The sequence below is a fragment of the Eptatretus burgeri genome, chromosome 9 (assembly GCF_056783735.1).
Source record: "Eptatretus burgeri isolate ZD-2024b chromosome 9, Ebu_testis_v1, whole genome shotgun sequence".
NCBI lineage: Eukaryota > Metazoa > Chordata > Myxini > Myxiniformes > Myxinidae > Eptatretus > Eptatretus burgeri.
Genome location: NC_140969.1, coordinates 48,989,121 through 49,008,410, shown reverse-complemented (window position 1 = coordinate 49,008,410; position 19,290 = coordinate 48,989,121). Strand labels below are relative to the sequence as shown.

At 43.1% G+C, this 19,290-nt stretch overlaps 1 protein-coding gene across 3 annotated transcripts in view; it reads right to left on the bottom strand.

Annotated features, from left to right (window-relative positions):
* Positions 1 to 19,290, bottom strand: part of LAPTM4B (lysosomal protein transmembrane 4 beta) — a 50,979-nt gene that overhangs the window by 14,442 nt on the left and 17,247 nt on the right. The window contains exons 2-4 of one of the 3 annotated variants that reach the window (XM_085896681.1): positions 3,777 to 3,924; positions 743 to 863; positions 389 to 462 (exon numbers count right to left, since the gene is read on the bottom strand). In XM_085896681.1, coding sequence (XP_085752807.1) covers positions 389 to 462; positions 743 to 863; positions 3,777 to 3,869 — 288 coding nt within the window. In that variant the 5' untranslated portion in view covers positions 3,870 to 3,924. The remainder of the gene's footprint in view (positions 1 to 388; positions 463 to 742; positions 864 to 3,776; positions 3,925 to 19,290) is intronic. The other 2 variants (XM_085896682.1, XM_085896679.1) reach the window with 2 other exon arrangements.

Genomic DNA, 19,290 nt, shown 5'->3' with positions numbered 1-19,290 from the left:
GCCTTCCCAGCAGTATTTAGGGCAAGATTTTGTAATTTGTTCATGGTGCCGACAATAGCTTGTCTACTCTTCACGAAGGCCACCATGAGATCTTTAACCTCCACCAACTTAATGCTGCAAGACGGGATGCCAATGTAACATCCATCCGAGGGACAGCACACACATTGATGAATCACCCTGCCTGCAAAACACCAGGATGACAGTTTATAGCTGAGTTGGGATTCTAACCCTAGACAGCTTACAAGTCAGTGTGCCTACCTCTTGGCCATCCTGCCAGCTATCATTCTCCATGAGAATTTTTTTTTAAGTACAATTATCATTCAAAGGCACTAAGGCATGAGCTAACCCAATGGGAATCACGCACGCAAGTACGATGTAAAATTCTTACCTTCCAAGCTCCGTAGATCAACATCACACTGATCGTTATCATTACAAAGGAAATGATGACAGCGATGCTCGTGTCTGTGGCATGAAAAAGTGAAAAAGGAACAATCATTTATGGACAGAGACAGGGGAAAGGTGAGTCTGCTGCATGTGATCTGTCGTGTTCACGAAAAAATGATCAGATTTTCATGAAAAAAAAAACAAAAATTCGGAGAAGCACTGGAGAATGCATCGGATCTTCATTGTGTGCGCACACTTCAAGTAGCCTTTGTATTGGACTGTCAACTCTTGTTCGTTCTATCATTGAGGTAATGAAAGTGTGGTGTTTTGCCTCGGAACGGTGGTGCTATCAACTCACCGACACCGTCGGCCATCGAGTAATTTGACCCAGGAATGTTGTACCTCTTCGAAAACTCAACAATCTGCTCTGGGCTTATTGAAGCCGCAAGGAGGAAAGTGACGGTGACGGCATACATTACCTGCCAACAACAACAAAAAACTAGAATCTTAAACAGAACATTGTTGCACAATTCACCCATAATTATCACAAACTCATCTACTCATGGTCATAAATTATTTGCTTATCCTTCACCTGACACCAAAATGCAAGAAACAGCTGGATATATGGGTTTGTACTTTCTCCATACTAGGAAAGAGCCCATCCTTATGGATGGGAAGAAGAGGTAGCAGGACTTGGAATAGCCTCCATGTTAACTTCAGTGCCATGATAAAACACAAACAAAGAACGTCTTCCTTCTCAGGAATAGTGTGAAGTAATTGGTTCAGTGTTACAAGGGGCTTATGGATAGCGTATCGGTAAAATACACAGACCGAGAGAAAACATTGTGGATGATTGTAACAGTTAGTTTAAGATCTTGTCAGCAACAACGTTGTATGCTAAACATCTCTCAGTGCCATGTTGAACCCTCCTATGCAATTATAACTGTTCTGCAAATTACATTTATATATATATATATATATATATATTTTTTTTTTGATCTTTCTTCGTTAATCACTCTATAAACAGTATGATTCAAAAAGTGTGAGTTTGAGTGTCTGTTTGTAGATGTATTTGCGGCTTTGTGTGTGTGTTTTACAGCGGTGCTCCAAGTCCTGCTTCCTCTTTCTCTCGTCCGTAAGGACAGGCTCTTTATAATAATAATAAACTGATAGTTATCGTGTAAACGTTGCCGTGGCCGAGTGGTGAAATTCAACTTTTCTCCAAAGGCCAGATCTCAGACCATCACTTTGGATTCAGATTGGGTTACCCCACCTCGGACAATGCTGCCTCTGCTCTCCCAACAATGGATGGAGGCCCTCAATGTCAGACGTGAGATCAGGGCTGTCTCTCTGGACGTCTGGCATCTCCAGTCTGGCATCCTGCCTTGCTCTCCAAACTCTCTGCCTATGGAATCCAAGGCCAACTCCACTATTGGATGACTGACTTCTTCCACTCTCGTAGTCAACATGTAGCTCTCAACAGAATCCTTTCATCTCCACTCAGTCAAGACGGTAGTCCCCCAAGGCAGTGTTCTCGGCCCAGTCCTTTTCCTGATCTTCATCAATGATTTCTCTGACTCTCAGGAAAACCCCCTTTATCGATTTTCTGATGAGTCCATCCACTGCGGTGACATTCCTCACCCTTCAGATAGACCTCTTGCCTCCCTTCAGACATTGATAAAATCACAAGGTGATCAAATACTTGGAATATGTCTTTCAATCTTACTATAACACAGCTATTGCGTATGTTTGGATGTACAGTATGTATATAACCAAAATAATGCCCCCCTGGTGGTGTGTGTGCTCGCTGAGAATTGGATGGGAAACTGAAGCATGAATTCAATTTTAAAGATATATGTGCACACAAAAGAATTTAATTTGAAAATAACTAAATAATGCAACGATCACAGAAGATGGTTATATTAGTTGTTTAAGAAGAACAGTACTTGAGTGCCTGTCGTAGACTTGTCCAGAGAAATCTCACTCTCGCTCTCTCTCCGAAAGGGCTGTCTGGCAAACCCTCCCACCTACTTTCTTAACAATCCTCTTGAGGAAGTTCAGTCATTCAATCTCCTGGGTCTCACTATTAGCCATGACCTTTCTTGGACAAACCACATTTCACAGTTGGCCTCCAAAGGCAGCAACTGACTGATCATCCTCTGTCATACAAAGTCCTTCCTTGGCACACCTGAACTATCCACCCACAAAGCTTTCATCCGCAGCTTGATGGAGTACAGGGTTGTGTTCCATTAGGAAGCAGCTTGCTATTGCTTGCTAAGCGAGCCATTCCATATTAACCACTTTGCAAGCTGCTTGCCAAGTGCAGCAAGTGATTACAAGAGATGTTTCGTTATGTTCGCAAAAATGGCCACCATAGTCGGATTCAAATATACTATACAACCAATGAAATGTTCAGAAGTATACCCCTGTTATGTATACTGCACAGTACTCATAATATTATTGAAACATGCATTTCATACTTTTATTGTTGCTACAACTTTCAAGATCTACAAACATGCAAAACCCATCTCCTTGCCTCTCCCAAAATGCACAATGGTAGGGTCCATAAATAAGCTTGACAAGGGGGCTCGTCCTTCTGATTCCCCATTTATTTATCTTTCTTTCCCTCTTCCTCATACTATGTAGCTGCGACTAACACAATAAATTTGTTTGGGGAAGTTGTCACGAGAGGATCGAGTAAAACAGAAAATGACGGCCAGGCCACCATTTGCTCGAGTACCATGATAGTGTTGTTTACAATGGAGACCGCCATGTTGTTACTCCACCATGTTACAAGCGGGTTTGAGTACTCCGTTCTGTTGGAGTGCATGCTTGAGCGCTTTGAACCAGGCAGCCGCTTGCTCATGGAACACACACCTGCTCTCCCCTCTGGGATAGCACCCCTGCCTCACACCTTGCTCAGCTAGATGCCGTGGAAACCACAGCCTTCAAGATCATTGGAATCTCAGGCGATGAAGCTGAGTCTATGAGCTTGTCACTTCAACATCGCAGACAGGTCGGTGGTCTCTGTCTTCTTCCACCTACTTTCTGGTCTTGCACCCTCTGCCCTTTCCGTGCTTAACAGATCTGAAGGTAGAGTCGTGATGGTGATTGCAAAGTGCATTTCGCTCATTCTCCTTCCGGCTTCCTGAACTGGCAATCACTATGATCGTTTGTCAGACACACCCCTGTTCTTCCCCCTTTATTCTTGGCCTCCTGTGCACTGCTCACGATGATCACCAAATTATATGCTTTGTTTTCCGCAACCAGTCATCCAATCGTCGTGCTCCTTAGAAGATATGCTCCGATTCAGCGGTTCTTTTCACCGAGTGTAACAACATTGTGCACTGTATGTCTGCAATGCACCATGAAATTGAAAAAGAGTGCCGTGCCTTGACAGAAAGCAAAGTAGCCCAATTTTGAGGAGGTGTGGCACACTTTTTTGTGGCACAGCAGCAAGTCCGAAGGAGCCCAATTGTTCGCATATGGCAGGATATTGGCAACACTGGAGTCCGCTCGCCCTCTGCAATGGAGATGACGCTACACATGGGCAGAGCACAAATATACACGTGGCAAAACATGAATATGCATGAAGCAAGACATGAGCAAAGCATAAATATGCATGAGGCTGTAATAATCGCAATCTCTACGAATAAATGTCAATGTGTGTCAGTGTGTCAGTGTGTCAGTGTGTGTGTGTCTCCTCCATAACTCCAAAACCTTGAAATCTAGCAGCCTGAAACTTCGCAAGCAAACAAAGAAAACTCCAAGGAAGTGCCTGACTGAAAATTGGGTGTTTGGGTTAATTAAAACACCCCTTTTGAAGATAATGAACAGACTTATTTAATTATATCCTTCATCAGGCGCATCTTCGGTCATCGCTGTACATGGGGTCTTAAGGCATATCCTAGGACGTAACCTCGCTGGGGTCTGAAGCCGCCATGTTTTCTGGCCTGTTCTCCAAGAACGTAACCTCGCTGTGGTCTGAAGCCGCCATGTTTTCTGGCCTGTTCAACATGTTTTCATGCCTTGACTTGGAATAGGCCATCATGATTTCTTCACAATAAAGTATTTTTTTCACTTTCCTCACTCATATTATCGAATGCCTGTTCATAATACCTACGAATTGCTGTATACATTGTGTTTGTAAGTGCTATAGTTTTCAAATTAGGAGCTTGGAGCGATTTCATGCATTACATGACACAATTTTCCATGATCTACTCTCACGGACTAAAGTAAATCATCAAACTATTGTTTCGGTTTTGAGGATCGGATATCATCCGGACTAAATAAGTGGCGAAATCTAGAGAGAAATCTGATAATTCAAAGAACTAAACGAGTCTTATAACCATGCTGATATACCTATTTACTTTAAGCAAGCAAGGCGATGTTTCCTCCTTCTCCATACATATAAAATAAATGTGAAATTTCCAAAGCATTAAGCTTATCTTTTTCTCCTGTTTGGAGGATTATATTGAATGAACAAAAAATTTTGGAATGTGCCAAAATTAACCAGCATCATTGAGCTATATGATTTAATGTATTCACTGCTCGACCTCACGCCCTGTCCCGCAGAGGGACTGCCTATCCATAGCGTCTGCCACATCTGTCTACATTTTCGGAGGTTTCGTGAGGTGCTCTACAGGGAGTAAAAGCAAATCTGGTGAAAAACTAATGTTTTAAAATAAAGTTAAATATTTGCGTGGACCTCACACTGACGTACCACACATAACGCATACACAGACGAGCAGGCAACATGGCGGATTTTCTACAATGTTGATTTCATGGGCGATTGAACTTTGCGATGTCTCCAGGGTTGTTCTGCATTAATCTGCAACTCTTTCATGTAGAAAGCTATTATTTGAATAAATTCATTTTATTTCATCAACTGCTGCGTGTGCGGTGAAGACTGGCTTTAAAGTTAAAGGGATCCTACATGGTATGCAGCGACAGCCTGGCCAGCCGTTCCTTTTCAACCATTTCATTGGAGTGCTTGGTTGAGTGCTTAAGCCACTTGTTGAGTGCCCATTGTCGACAGCAGCACTGCGATACATCATTCTGAGCAAATCGTTCACTCACTGCGGACGCTTTTGCCACGCCACGTCATTCCGAGAGAGTGGTTCGTGCTCCGTCACCCTGAGTGAGTGGTTCGTGCACCGTCACCCTGAGTGGGTGGTTCGTGCACCGTCACCCTGAGCAGGTGGTTCGTGCACCATCCCCCTGAGTGGGTGGTTCATGCACCATTCTCCTGAGCGAGTGGTTCGTGCACCATCCCCCTGAGCGAGTAGTTTGTGCACCGTCACCCATCACACCGTCATCTATGTCAGGTGAGGCCAGATTAGATCTGTAACTTGCTACAGGTATCATGTAAACCTGTACGAACCTGTTCCATGGTCGGGTTGTCGGCGATTAAACCGTCTCCCCCACCAGGTTTCCTGGTGAGGAGGGTATTTGGATATGGATACCCAGCAGGATAAAAACAAAACCTGTCAAAGGGCGGAGGAGCTCCTTGTGAGCCAACAGCCAACCATATCTAGTGCCCAACTGTGTTTGCGGACGTCCTCCTGCAGTTGGGTTACTTCTTATTCGGAGGTTGGTGACAGGATTTGCACTCCGGCCACCGTAAAACCTTTCATTCCGCAAAACACAAAAACGCAAAGAAATCTGAAAACTCACTCCGTGGGAGTACCTAATGTGCAGCTTCCCTATGCAGGGCAGCTCACCGGATGACGGGATTGGGGCAAAGCCTTCGGGACCGCCAATCTTTGATGATAGGAGGGAAACCACCGGGTAACATTCCCAGGTCAGATTGCGGGAGAGTGTGTCGGAGTGTTGTTGAGGTGTCGTCCAACAGACGGCGGTCTCCTTGGGTTAACCTGAGGCGTTCACTTCGGGTGGGTGCCTGGAATCTCCCATCCCTAAGAGAGGATGATCAGCTGTCTCTGTTATCATCTGAGCCCAAGCGTTTGGACATCAATATTGCAGCACTCTCTGAGGTTCAGAGACTGGATTGCAGCAAGATCATGGCGGGTGGTTACACCTACTATTGGTCTGGTCTCTCTGATGGTTACCATTCCCAAGGAGTTGCTGGAGCTGTGTCCAATAAGCTGACTCCAATGATAATTGAGGTAACACCGGTCAATGAGCGTATTATATGAGACAAAGGATTCGTCACTCCTTGGATATCATTTCCCTGGTCTCTGTGTATGCTCCGACTGAGGCGAGTGATCTCACCGTGAAGGACACATTCTATGCCACACTCGAGTCTGTGGTTGATCAGTGCCCCAGACGAGATACACTTCTTGTATTGGGGGATTTCAATGCATCAACTGGAACTGATAGGGATGGTTATGAGATGTGTGTTGGTCCCCATGGGTCAGGAACTGTGAACCTGAATAGCACTAAGTTCCTTGACTTTGCAAGAAGTCATGGACTTAGGGTGGCTGGTTCGTGGTTTCAGCACCCATAAGCTCATCGCTGGACTTGCTATTCCAACGCTGGCGGTGTGGTAAAGGGGACTGACCATGTCCTCGTTGATGGTCGCTGGAGGATGATCCAGAACTGCAGAGTATACTGGAGTGCTCAGTTCCTCAATAATGACCACCGGCTTGTTGGAGCAACTCTTAAGTTTCTCCTTAAATCCAGGAGAATGGTACCATCCCAGCCTAGGCTGGATGTTGGTAAGCTCAAGGATGAGAGGGTAGCTGAGGACTTTGCGAACAACCTGAGTGGAGATTTGGGGGGTCTGGGTGCTTTGGGAGGTCCTGAAGAGTTGTGGAGTGCCTTCAAGACCACCATCCTTGATGTTGCCGGTGGATGTCTTGGAACAGACTGTTAGACACGGTGGATGTCTAACAGTCGTAAAACTGTATGTGCACTAAGGGTGGACAAGGAGGCCTATGTGCGGGGAATCTGTGAGGGGGTAGAGCATCACCTGTGGACAGGTGATTCTCATCCCGCTTACAGGGAAATTCACGCATTGCGTTCATCCAAGCCCATCCCTCGGTGTACTGCAGTTAGAGCAGAGGATGGTAGGCTCTTGACAGAGGAGTCCGAAGTGAAGATCCGCTGGGCCGGATATTTTGAGCGGCTGTACCAGGCTGATCCACCAGCTGTCGAGTTGGACATCAGGGGTGTTATAACTGTTGCTGACCCTCCAATCAACTGTGGTCCACCTTCGCTTGTGGAAATCTTCATCTTCATCGTAATTGATGCTCCACCACACGTCTGCCTTCCCTATCTCTCACCTCACAATGTCTTCCATTCCCCCGCTCCTCCTTGCTCCTCCACGCTTATCCACCCCTCCTCGGTCCTTTCCCAACTCTCTCCTTTCCTTTCTACCTCCTTTCTACCTCCTTTCTACCTCCTTTCTACCTCCTATCTCTCTCTCTCTCTCTCTCTCTCTCTCTCTCTCTCTCTCTCTCTCTCTCTCTCTCTCTCTCTCTCTCTCTCTCTCTCTCTCTCTCTCTCTCTCTCCCTCTTGCCCCTGCTTTTTCTCCCTCCCCCCTTTAGTATCCCCATCAGCGAAGTGATGGGTGGCATTTGCTAGTAATGTCATTCATCAATGTGTGCGCCACCTCTCGGATGGACGTTCAGCTGGGCGTCACATCCACTGGAATTCCCCCCCCTCCTCCTCCTCTCCTTTCCTTCACCCCCTCCCCTCACTTCACTCCCCACTCCATCTCTTACCCTTCTACCTCTCTCCCACCCCTTTCCTCTCTCTCTCCAACCCCTTCTCTCTCTCTCCAACCCCTTCCCTCTCTCTCTCTCTCTCTCTCTCTCTCTCTCTCTCTCTCTCTCTCTCTCTCTCTCTCTCTCCCACCCCTTCCCTCCCCCTCTCTCTCTCCCCCACCCCTTCCCTCCCTCTCTCTCTCCCACCCCTTCTCTCTCTCTCTCCCACCCCTTCCTCTCTCTCCCACCCCTTCCCTCTCGCTCCCACCCCTTCCCTCTCGCTCCCACCCCTTCCCTCTCGCTCCCACCCCTTCCCTCTCACTCCCACCCCTTCCCTCTCGCTCCCACGCCTTCCCTCTCGCTCCCACCCCTTCCCTCTCGCTCCCACCCCTTCCCTCTCGCTCCCACCCCTTCCCTCTCGCTCCCACCCCTTCCCTCTCGCTCCCACCCCTTCCCTCTCGCTCCCACCCCTTCCCTCTCGCTCCCACCCCTTCCCTCTCGCTCCCACGCCTTCCCTCTCGCTCCCACCCCTTCCCTCTCGCTCCCACGCCTTCCCTCTCGCTCCCACCCCTTCCCTCTCGCTCCCACCCCTTCCCTCTCGCTCCCACCCCATCTCTCTCTCTCTCTCTCTCTCTCTCTCTCTCTCTCTCTCTCTCTCTCTCTCTCTCTCTCTCTCTCTCTCTCTCTCTCTCTCTCTCTCTCTCTCTCTCTCTCTCTCTCTCTCTCTCTCTCTCTCTCGCTCCCACCCCTTCCCCCTCTCTCTCACACCCCTTCCCTCTCTCTCTCCCACCCCTTCCCTCTCTCCCTCTCCTCTCTTCCATCTCTCCTCCCTTCCTCTTCCCTCCCCCAGCCCCCTAATATTCCTGGCAGCGAAGTGACCGGCAGCGAAGCGACACCACCACCGCACGAACAATAAACAGCCTCTTACATCTCCCGACACACATGTCACGTCCATTTTACCAAACAGCCTGGCTATACATGCATTTAATGGGGGATCTGAGCTCATCCTATATTTAGTAGCATAATAAGGGCCATTTCCGCAACACTACCCCCACCTTTCTCCCGAGGCTCTCCCGAGCCTCCATCTGGGGGCAGCCCATGGTAATGGCCCTGTCTAACGTTCAGCACAGATCTCCCATTTACTCTAACCCACAACATGGGAAGCACTTAACTCCAAAAACCAAAGTGTCACAGTAAGATTGGCATGTCCCTATCCTAGTGTGTCGGGTCACCAATCTAACAAATAAACTCACACTCTACGCACACTACTTAACATTCTAATTATGGATTTGAACGGGAGGGCATTCAATTTTACTTTTAACACCAATATTGGCATCGGAGCAGAACATTCAAAGGTTCAAAGTTCTTTCACGTGTTCGCTCCTTCATGCCCCCTCCCGGCATGCCTGGTCGTGGCCTTATTGGCCTCTCACCAGGTGAGTTCAGTCGGCCCAGTGGCCTAATCTCACAAAGAGTTTTTCGGCCCACTGAGCCCACAAAATGGTATGAATCTCTGGCCGCAATGGCCCACAAAAGCATTTTGGCCTTAATGGCCCACAAAAATGCTTCGGACCATATGGCCTACTCACAAGCAGCAGCAGGCAACAAGCCCTGCATTGGCCAGCAGGTGACACAGCAATGGTGGCACGGTGATATCGATGGTAAGTAAATGCAGTTTGGAGGTGTTCTTGAGGATGCAAATGGGGGTGATGACCTCAGACCAGGTGAGATGGAGTGTACCTTTAACCTTCCTTGCCTGACTTGCTTGGGTAAAGTTCTCTTTTTTTTGTTTCTTCCTTTCTCTTTTTCTTTTACTGTCAGGATGGTGTGTTTCTTACGCAACGTTATTTCGTGGGTGTGTGCTCATGACATACTGGTGGCCTCTCTGGCACTTGTAGAGGGTGACCAAGCCTGGCCCTTGCTAACAAATTTTCCCATCAACATTACTCGTACCAGGTGTCATGCATGAATGGTGCGGAGGAGAGTCCATCGAACCTAATCATTTACTTTTAGCTCTAAACAAAGCAAACAAATCCTGCTATGGCTAGAATGATCCTAATGACCCATTTTTCCCGACCTGACACACTTCCATTCTATTAAACCTGGGCAAGGCCCTTATTTGTCTTTTTCCATTTGGTGGTGCCAGGCATAACTCGCTGGCTGGGGAGTGTGACTATTACTAAGGCCTCTTTGCCTGCTTCCAATCGGGGGTGGAGGACACTCAGCGACCTCGGGGTTCACCTGAGCGCTCCTAAGCGCTCCTGAGTGCTTCTGGCGCTCCTAACGAAGGGGTGGCTCTCTCTAGCCCCCATACTGTGCCATCCTAGCACCCCTGTGCTCTCATAGCACTGAACCTACCGTGCTCTCCTGGCACTGAACCTACCGTGCTCTCCTGGCACTGAACCTACCATGCTCTCCTGGCACTGAACCCTACTGTGCTCTCCTGGCACCTCTGACAGCCTTCACCTGCCAGGAACCCCCAAAGCCCTGGTGCCCTATTTCCCGACTCACCAACTTCCAATACCATGTCACACTACCAGACAGTATCCCAATACCTTGGCCTGCACCTACCCCTCGCAGTCCGCCTGCTCAATGGAACAGCAGCCAGAATCCATGTCAAATCCTCTAAGTCCCCCTAAGCTGCACTAACTTGGTTAAGAGACTCCTACCAACAGGGTGCGTTGTTCGCACTCACTCTCCTCATTTGCACAACCACGCCAGTAGGGTGAGTAAACTGATTCTGGCTCATTTTTCCCCATGTAAGTGAATGGGGGATTTTCAGCGATTCATATTTTTTTTCCCTAAAAAATAAACCCCCTTTTTAGCCCAAGGTATATTTATTTGTTTCCCCTTTTAACCGAGGGGCACCCTATTCAAATAACCAATGCAACAAGATAAAGATTTGTTCAAGTAGCAAAGTAGTAATGTGATTTGTTAAAGGTGATTCTGAAGAAATATCTGAAACTTGTAAGCCTAGGGACACTCTTTTTCAAATAACCAATGCATATTGTTTAGCTCACTCATTGAACCTATAAAGATTTGTTCATTCTCAAATTCCTTCAATAGTTTAATTTTCTTTGCACAATAATCCCCATCTAAAATATTTAAAAATAAAACATTTGAATCTTTATATTTTTCAAGATATCCCTTTTGTGTCATTATGAAATGATAAACTTCTCTTAATAATCTCATCTGACCACGACCTGAGTTGCAAATCATTTTTGTGCATAAACCAAACCACGCCATAATAAAGTTTTGTTTCAAATGTTTTCAGTTCATGCCATGAAAATGAGGAAGTGTTTTTCGACACGGTCATGCTGTGAAAATGAGGAAGTGTTTTTGGACAGTCATGCTGTGAAAAAATAGGAACTATTCTGTGAGACAAGGTCTCGTGTTTATATTTTATCTCAGAACACTAACAGGCTTTTAAACATAAGTTTAATCAAAATCATTATAGGGCATTTTAAGTATGTTTTAAAAATGATTCATACAATTTGAGAATATATCGCCCAATTATTTTCCAAGCTGTATCGCCCGAAGCGTCATTTCCTGTGGCCACACCCGATGATTAGGCAATTTCCTCATCGTTGCCTTATAAGCGATTCGCCAGACAAAGTTTCTGCCAGACGGGATTTTCATTTTTACAACTGAGACATGAGCGATCTTTCTTCCGCGAACAAAATAGCTCAACACAAAGTTGGTAAGCTTGTGTATGGGCTCCTCTTTGAACGATGAAGCAATTGATTATAAATTAAATTGTGATAATTCTGATATATATATTTTTTCCTGGCAGGTCCTCGGAAGAAGAGCAGTTTACATATCACGACGAGGTGCATGAAATTAATGCTCGTATTGAAGAGGTCAATCATAGGAGGGAATTGAAAAACATTTTTAATGACTGGCACGAAGTCTTATCATGGCCTCTGATCTTTTTGCCATCTTGTACTCATGGTTTACAACTTAAACATGGACTATTCTTCTTCCGACGAAGAAAACAGCTCACTACAAACTTGGTAAGCTTGTGTATGGGTTCTTCTTTGAACGATGAAGCAATTGATTAGAAATTTAATCGTGATTATCCTGATATATATATTTTTTTCCTGGCAGGTCCTTGGAAGAAGTGGAGTTTACATTTCACAATGAGGTGCATGAAATTAATGCTCTTATTGAAGACGTCAATGATCTTAGAAGAGAATTGAAAAACATTTATAATGACTGGTATGAAGTCTTATCACGGCCTCTGATTTCGAATGAATTAAACCAACGGTGAGACGTGTGTGTGTGTGTGTGTGTGTGTGTGTGTGTGTGTGTGTGTGTGTGTGTGTGTGTGTGTGTGTGTGTGTGTGTGTGTGTGTGTGTGTGTGTGTGTGTGTGTGTGTGTGTGTGTGTGTGTGGTGTCTCTCTGTTTGTCTCTCCATCTATACCCTTGACTCATTATTTTTTTTTTTCAGCTCGATCACACAACATAAGCTGTTGAAACAATCTAGTACAACACATGATTTTCTGGAGGTAAATGTTTCTGAATTATTATTTAGTTATTTGTTTATTTATTCTTTTATTAATATCACTCTCTCTTTGGAATGTCGCCTTATGTTGGTTGCATCATTAGTTTGGACGCGGTTATGCCAGTACACTGGAATTCATTTTATTGGCCTCGGAAGGATGACAGGCTGAGTCGGCCTCCTGGTGTTGACCATTGAATTAACACGAGTCTTGAACTTAGAACCAACACCAGGCTTATTAATATTACCATGTAATTATCTTTATAAAACCTAATTATTATCCACTTTTTGTTTCAAAACAGAATATGGTGTCTGAGTTTCGAAATCACAAGACATCTGAAGAAGATTGCTGGGAAAGATTATACATTCTCGCAAATGAATATTTAATATTTTCAATTTTGATTAATTATATTTGTTTTGTTTACAATTACTTGATTTTGAATTACAAAAAACGAATCAAGACATGAAGAGGAGATGGAGGGAGGGGGGGGTAGGTGCGCTCCCCCAACGACCCATCACCCCCTCATCCCACCCCTCCCCGTGTGTGTGTGGGGAAGGGAGGGGGTGGGATGGGGGAGGGGGGGGGTTAAAGGCGGGGGGGGACAGGGGGATGAGGGGGTGGGGCTTGTGTGGGCGGGGCGTGTGTGGGCGGGGCGTGTGTGGGCGGGGCGTGTGTGGGCGGGGCGTGTGTGGGCGGGGCGTGTGTGGGCGGGGCTTGTGTGGGAGGGGCTTGTGTGGGAGGGGCTTGTGTGGGAGGGGCTTGTGTGGGGTTTATGTGGGTGGGGCTTCGGTGGGGTTTGTGTGGGCAGGGTTTATGTGGGTGGAGCTTGTGTGGGAGGGGTTTATGTGGGCAGGGTTTATGTGGGTGGGGCTTGTGTGGGCAGGGTTTATGTGGGAGGAGTTTACATGGATGAGGCTTATGTGGATGAGGTTTGTGTGGAGAGATGGGTGGATGGGTGGATGGGTGGAACTTGTGTGGATGGGTGGATAATTTTTTAAATAAATAAACATGTTGCGTGTGGGGAACTAATTAACTAATCACTAATTATGTGAATATGATGAATGTGGGTGCAGCTTATGTGGGGTTTGTGTGTGTGGAGCTTGTGTGGGGTGGGGTTTTTGTGTGGAGCTTGTGGGGGTTTGTGTGTGGTGGGGTTTGTGTGGGGTGGGGTTTGTGTGGAGCTTGTGTGGGGTGGGGTTTGTGTGGGCAGGGTGTATGTGGGTGGAGCTTGTGTCTGGAGCTTGTGTGGGGTTTGTGTGGGGTGGGGTTTGTGTGGAGCTTGTGTGGGGTGGGGTTTATGTGGGTGGGGTTTGTGTGGGCAGAGTCAAAAAGGGGCGGAGTCAAAAAATTTCAATTTATCTTTGTCTTTTGTAATTCCTGTGAATAAAATGAACCTAAAATCTCTTCCCCTTCCAAATCATATATCTTATAAGTCCAAGGAACTGTATCTATTACATAAACAATTTTTAAAAGTTCGTTCGTCCATCGTTTAATATCACCTTTTTCAAAATGAGATTTCCACTTTTATATTCTTTCGATATCACCAACTTTGAACTTAGGTTTCTGACATTAATCTCTTTTTCATATTTTAATTTTGTAAATGTTTCTGATGGTTTCATATTTGTTGACGTGTGAATCATGTTATTATACTTATCCACAATATCCTGAATAAAAGATGACCATTGTTGTGAACCGAGTTGTGTGAATTTTTTATATAGTCTCTCTTTAAAGGTATGATAAACGTTCAACAACAACGGCCTTCCCTTCATTAAAGGTACTGTATAATGTAATACTCTTATTTTTTCGAAAATTCATAAATGTCTTGTTATAAAACTCTCTACCCTCATCAGTCCACAATTTTTTTAGGTTTTCTCTTAGTTTTATTAAATATCTGTTGAAAGGCTAACATAAGATTATTACCTGTTTTGTTTTATAATGGGACAACCTATGCGTATCGACTCCTCAAATCAATAACGGTTAAAGCATACTTGTACCCCTTATCATTATTGAGTTCAATCAAATCAGCGGACCAGATATAATCTACTTCCTTGGAATAAACTTTCCTTCTCTAAAACTTTGTGAATATTGGTTTATGTAATTCATCAGCGAATTGCTCTTCAATCTTAATGACATCATTAGAGCCTATAAGTTTTTTGAATTTCCAAGTCCAAGTTTCAATTTAGCACTGATCATCTTCTTCACGATGAACCTATAAACTTTTCTCTCAAGGTTGGATTTTGTATCAGAGACAAATTATACAACATTTCTCTATCGGCTTCATGCTTTTCTTCCAAAGTTGTGGTATTCCCAAAATCAATATCGTGTCTCATGCACACTTCATCAACTCTATTGATGGGCTCACTTCAGGATTTAGGATTGTCTGCCTCATCTAATCTTTTATCCAAGTTTGCGCCTGGACCACAGAAAGAATACCTTGGTAGATGTAATTCCCCTGGTATTCCAGTAGTTGTAAATTTACTTCCTGATAAAAACTTTTGTGTATCTCCTCCGAGTTTGTGTTTGGAGATAAATTGATTTTTTTTTGAACCACACACCGAACATATACCTTTTTGTATAACCCTGTTATTTTTACTTTTAAAATATGAGATATTTTTAGTATTAGTTTTCTTTTTACATTTGAGACAATAACTCACTAAGTTATGAGAAAAATTCCGACAGAGTGCAAAAACCTTTTTAGTTTCCAACATGCACATTTGAATCTTAATTTTTAAAACATAAAGAATCCTTAGAAATGCCTTCACTCTCTCCTCCATTTATTTAAGAAAAAATAAAAAAAACTTTAATTAACATCATCCTCTCCATGAAAACGATGTCAACGATCTTGTCGAAAATACTGCTAATAGACTTGTCAATTCTTTGTTTTCCTCCTCGGTGGGTTGAGTTACTTTCTGTAATACCACCAATCTTTTTCTAATCTCACTGGTTTCCATATTTTCATATTTATTCAGTCTCACTCTTTCCTCCCTCTCCTCCTTCTCTCTCTTCTCTCTGTTCTCTCTCTCCTCCTTCTCTTTCATCTCCCTTTCCTCTTTCTCTTTCTTCCCCTCTCCTCCTTCTCTCTCTTCTCCTTTTCCTCTTCTCTCTCTTCAACTTCCTCGTCCCTTACTATCCTTGAACCGCTGACAACCCATAAAATATCATACATATATTCATCAGGATTTCTTGTTATTCCTGTATCCAAAAGAATTTTTTTTACAACAGGAAACCAATAAAATTTCTTTTGAATTTCTAAAAGAGCCTTACGTTTTCTTAACTTTATAATTTTTTCATTATTTAACATTCTAATTAAATCTAAAGTTGTCGGTTTATCAACATCAGCATAATGCCAATCTTTTATTGAAGATACCTCATTCTTATATTGTAGAACATATTTATTAAAATACCGAATACCCTTTTCTTGAAGGTATGCTTGGACACAGAAATGATAATTTTCTTGAAGCCTTCTTGCTGTCATTTATGTATTAGAAATAAATGTTAGAATAATATTATGACACGAAACACCTCCCCATCTTCCCATAGTTAAATCATTTTGTATTTCCTTACTTATTATATATAATCCTGTTTTTTTCTGTTTTAATGATATAAACAAGGGCAAAACCATTATTATATTAACCCTTATTAAATTTTTTTATTTGTTGTTTACGAATCGTGGCTCCACAAAACTCATTCTCTATACCAAGTGGATAATATTCTTCCTTACGAGACAGATTTAATTGTTCCAGGTCTTCAAGGTCAATTTTAAATGACCAATTATACCCTAAATCATTCATATCATACCCCCATTGTTCTATTCTCATGCAAACGATATGCCCTTCTTTATAAAAATTTATTTTAATTCGAACTGTGAATTCTGTATGACCTGGAGATAAAATCAACACTTCTGTATCTTTGGAATACACGGCCGTTATATTTAAGGATATATATTGTGATAAATCGCTTAATCTCACCAAGTCATTCGCGTCAGTCGGGCTTGGATAATTTTTTAATTTATAAGCATTTTTCATGTTAATATTTTTGGTTATATTATATTTATGTCGTTCAGCCTGTGCCTTTGTGTAATAATTTGATAAATCAATATCCAGTTCTTGGGATACACCAAAGATAGAACCATCTTTCCCAACATAAGTCATTTATATTAGATTAAAAATAATGTCATAAAAAAATTATTTTTGTTGAGTTGAAATAACACATAGAGACATAATTGACCACAACACTTGGAATTTAATTCTTGGACTTGAAATGTTTGATAAACACCTATTCTGTAAGAATTTTATGACTTCAACAGGTGGTGGAAGACCAAAACTATCAAAATAATATTTGTCTTGATTATTAAAAATACAAACCCAATGAGAACCGTTCCCATTATTATATTCTAAGTTCATAATAATATTCTTTGTATGTTGAGGCACGTTTGTTAATTCATCTCTCATACAAATAACCACATTATGAATGTTTAATTTCTTACAATATTTGACAAGTTGTAAGTTTGATGTTGTATTCTTTCCAAATTCTTTAAACCACTCATCAATGCTCATTTATTTATTAGAAAGATATAATCCATGACCCCTTTTCGTTAATTTTACAGCTGCTTGTGCGATAGAAGAAAGCATATCTCCAACTAACAATCTCGCTTTATCAGGCAGACCTTCAAGTTTTTCAGCAAAATCTACAATTACACCACTTCCACTAATTTGTTTCTCCAACTCTTTGTTACGTCTTTCCAATTATTTTTTATCCCGGAGTTGAGCCTTCCTTTCGTTGGCAGTTTTCACCGCTGTTGAAATACCACCCGTCAATGTTCCAACCGCACTTAAACCAGCAAATAAAGGAATTAGAAATGGGAGAATCCCTCCACTCGTCTCTCTTACTGAATATTTTTTCAACATTGGTTTTGTTATTTTAATTTTAAGTGAGCCAGTATCGTTCAATATTTTAACCTGTTCTCTTGTGAGCAAAACATCAATTCTTACTGCTCCTTTTCTCTGAATTGTATTAACGTTAATCGTACAAGGCTTTTGATTTTGAACACAAGATGAGAGTTTATGAAGATTGATTTGATTAACATATACCCCAGTTGGTACTTTGCCACTCATTTATTTAACAAAAAATTATGTGAGACTAATCATAACACCATTATCTGTATTAACCTGCAATTCTGTTTCTTCCAAAAGCAAACAATATGTATCAACTTCTTCACTCTCTCCTCTTTCAATGTACAGGGAAGTATCCACTCGATTCGACTTTATAGTTTCCTTTTGAGCACTCAGGTCAAACGCATAGATTGTATACAAACTTTTAAATGCTGTCATATCCAAAATAGGTTCTTTATTTCCATTACTTTCGCACACCTTTTGGTAAGACTTGTATGCTTCAGCAAAATCATTTTTTTCCCAATTAATTTCCAATCTTTCTCGTGGGTAAAATGTTCCATCGAGAGAAACACGAAGTTGTTTCACCTTAGCATTATCACTCAATGCATTATTCTTATCAGTCGCAGTATCACCATCTGGCTTTTTAAAAATGATCCACAGATATCGTGGCTTTCCTTCCAGAACACCCAAATTCCACGTGTAAGTGGTTTGGTTGAGTTTAATGTGTTGACATCTTCTTTTGAGGTATGATACACCGAGTGATTTCTTTGAGTTAAGTCTTCTATTCAACATCTCTTCTGTTTTAAGATTAGGAGTATATTCACTAATATACCAACTCATTTCATCAATTACAAATTTAATCTGATCACCAAAAGCACGAGCAACACCAAAAAGTAATCTATTTTCATTATCATTCCTTTGTAGTTGAAATCTAATTTTAAGACCATACAGAACTTTATCATGATCACAAAATCCAAATATACCTTTAAGAGGAACTGCCACAGTAAAACTATTACCTGCTTTTGTATCATTATACATTCCTTTCCTTTGATTATATCCAGGGTCTGTGTTTGTTCCCATTGACATATCAGGAATAAAACCTTCGACAGCCCCCTTTCCCATTCTATCACTGAATGAATATAGTGTAAATTTCATAATTTCAGATACATAATCAACCGCTTCAACTTCTTGTGTTATTTTTTTTTTTTTGTCTACCTTGGTCGAGGCTCGTATGAGAGCTAACACACAACTCACAGCAAGGAGGCATGAGACAAGAGGGGTGGGAGTGGAAGGGACAAAACAGTGGGGAACAGACACATTAGGTGAACTGTGGAAGGGAGAGGGATGGGGATGGGACGGGGAACATGGCGAAGAGAATATGGACATTACAGGGACTTTCAGGAAGGAAAGCAGGGGAATTGAAGGAAGTGGGCTTGGGTGGATTATCGGGGGTAGAAAAGATCGAGGATTTGGATGGGGGAAGATAAGAGGTGGTGGTGAACAGCTGTTTTGAAACCCTGGAGGGAAGAATGGAAAAGAATAGAGTGAGGAAGTTTATTCCAAAGGTGGGAAAAAAGAGGAATGAAAGAGTGAAGATGAGCAGTGATTCATGATTTTGGTAGTTTTACCAGAAGGGGGTTGTTGGCGGACCTTGAGCGCCCTGTGGAAATGTGGTGGGGACAAATCGCAGAGAGAGCAGGGGGGCATGGCTGGAGAGGAGTCGGTAGAAGACAGAAAGACCACCAACCAACCTGCGGTGATTGAGTGAGAGGCCCAAAGACTCAGCTTCATTGCGGGAGATGCCGATGATCTTAAATGCCCTGGTTTCGACAGCGTGAAGC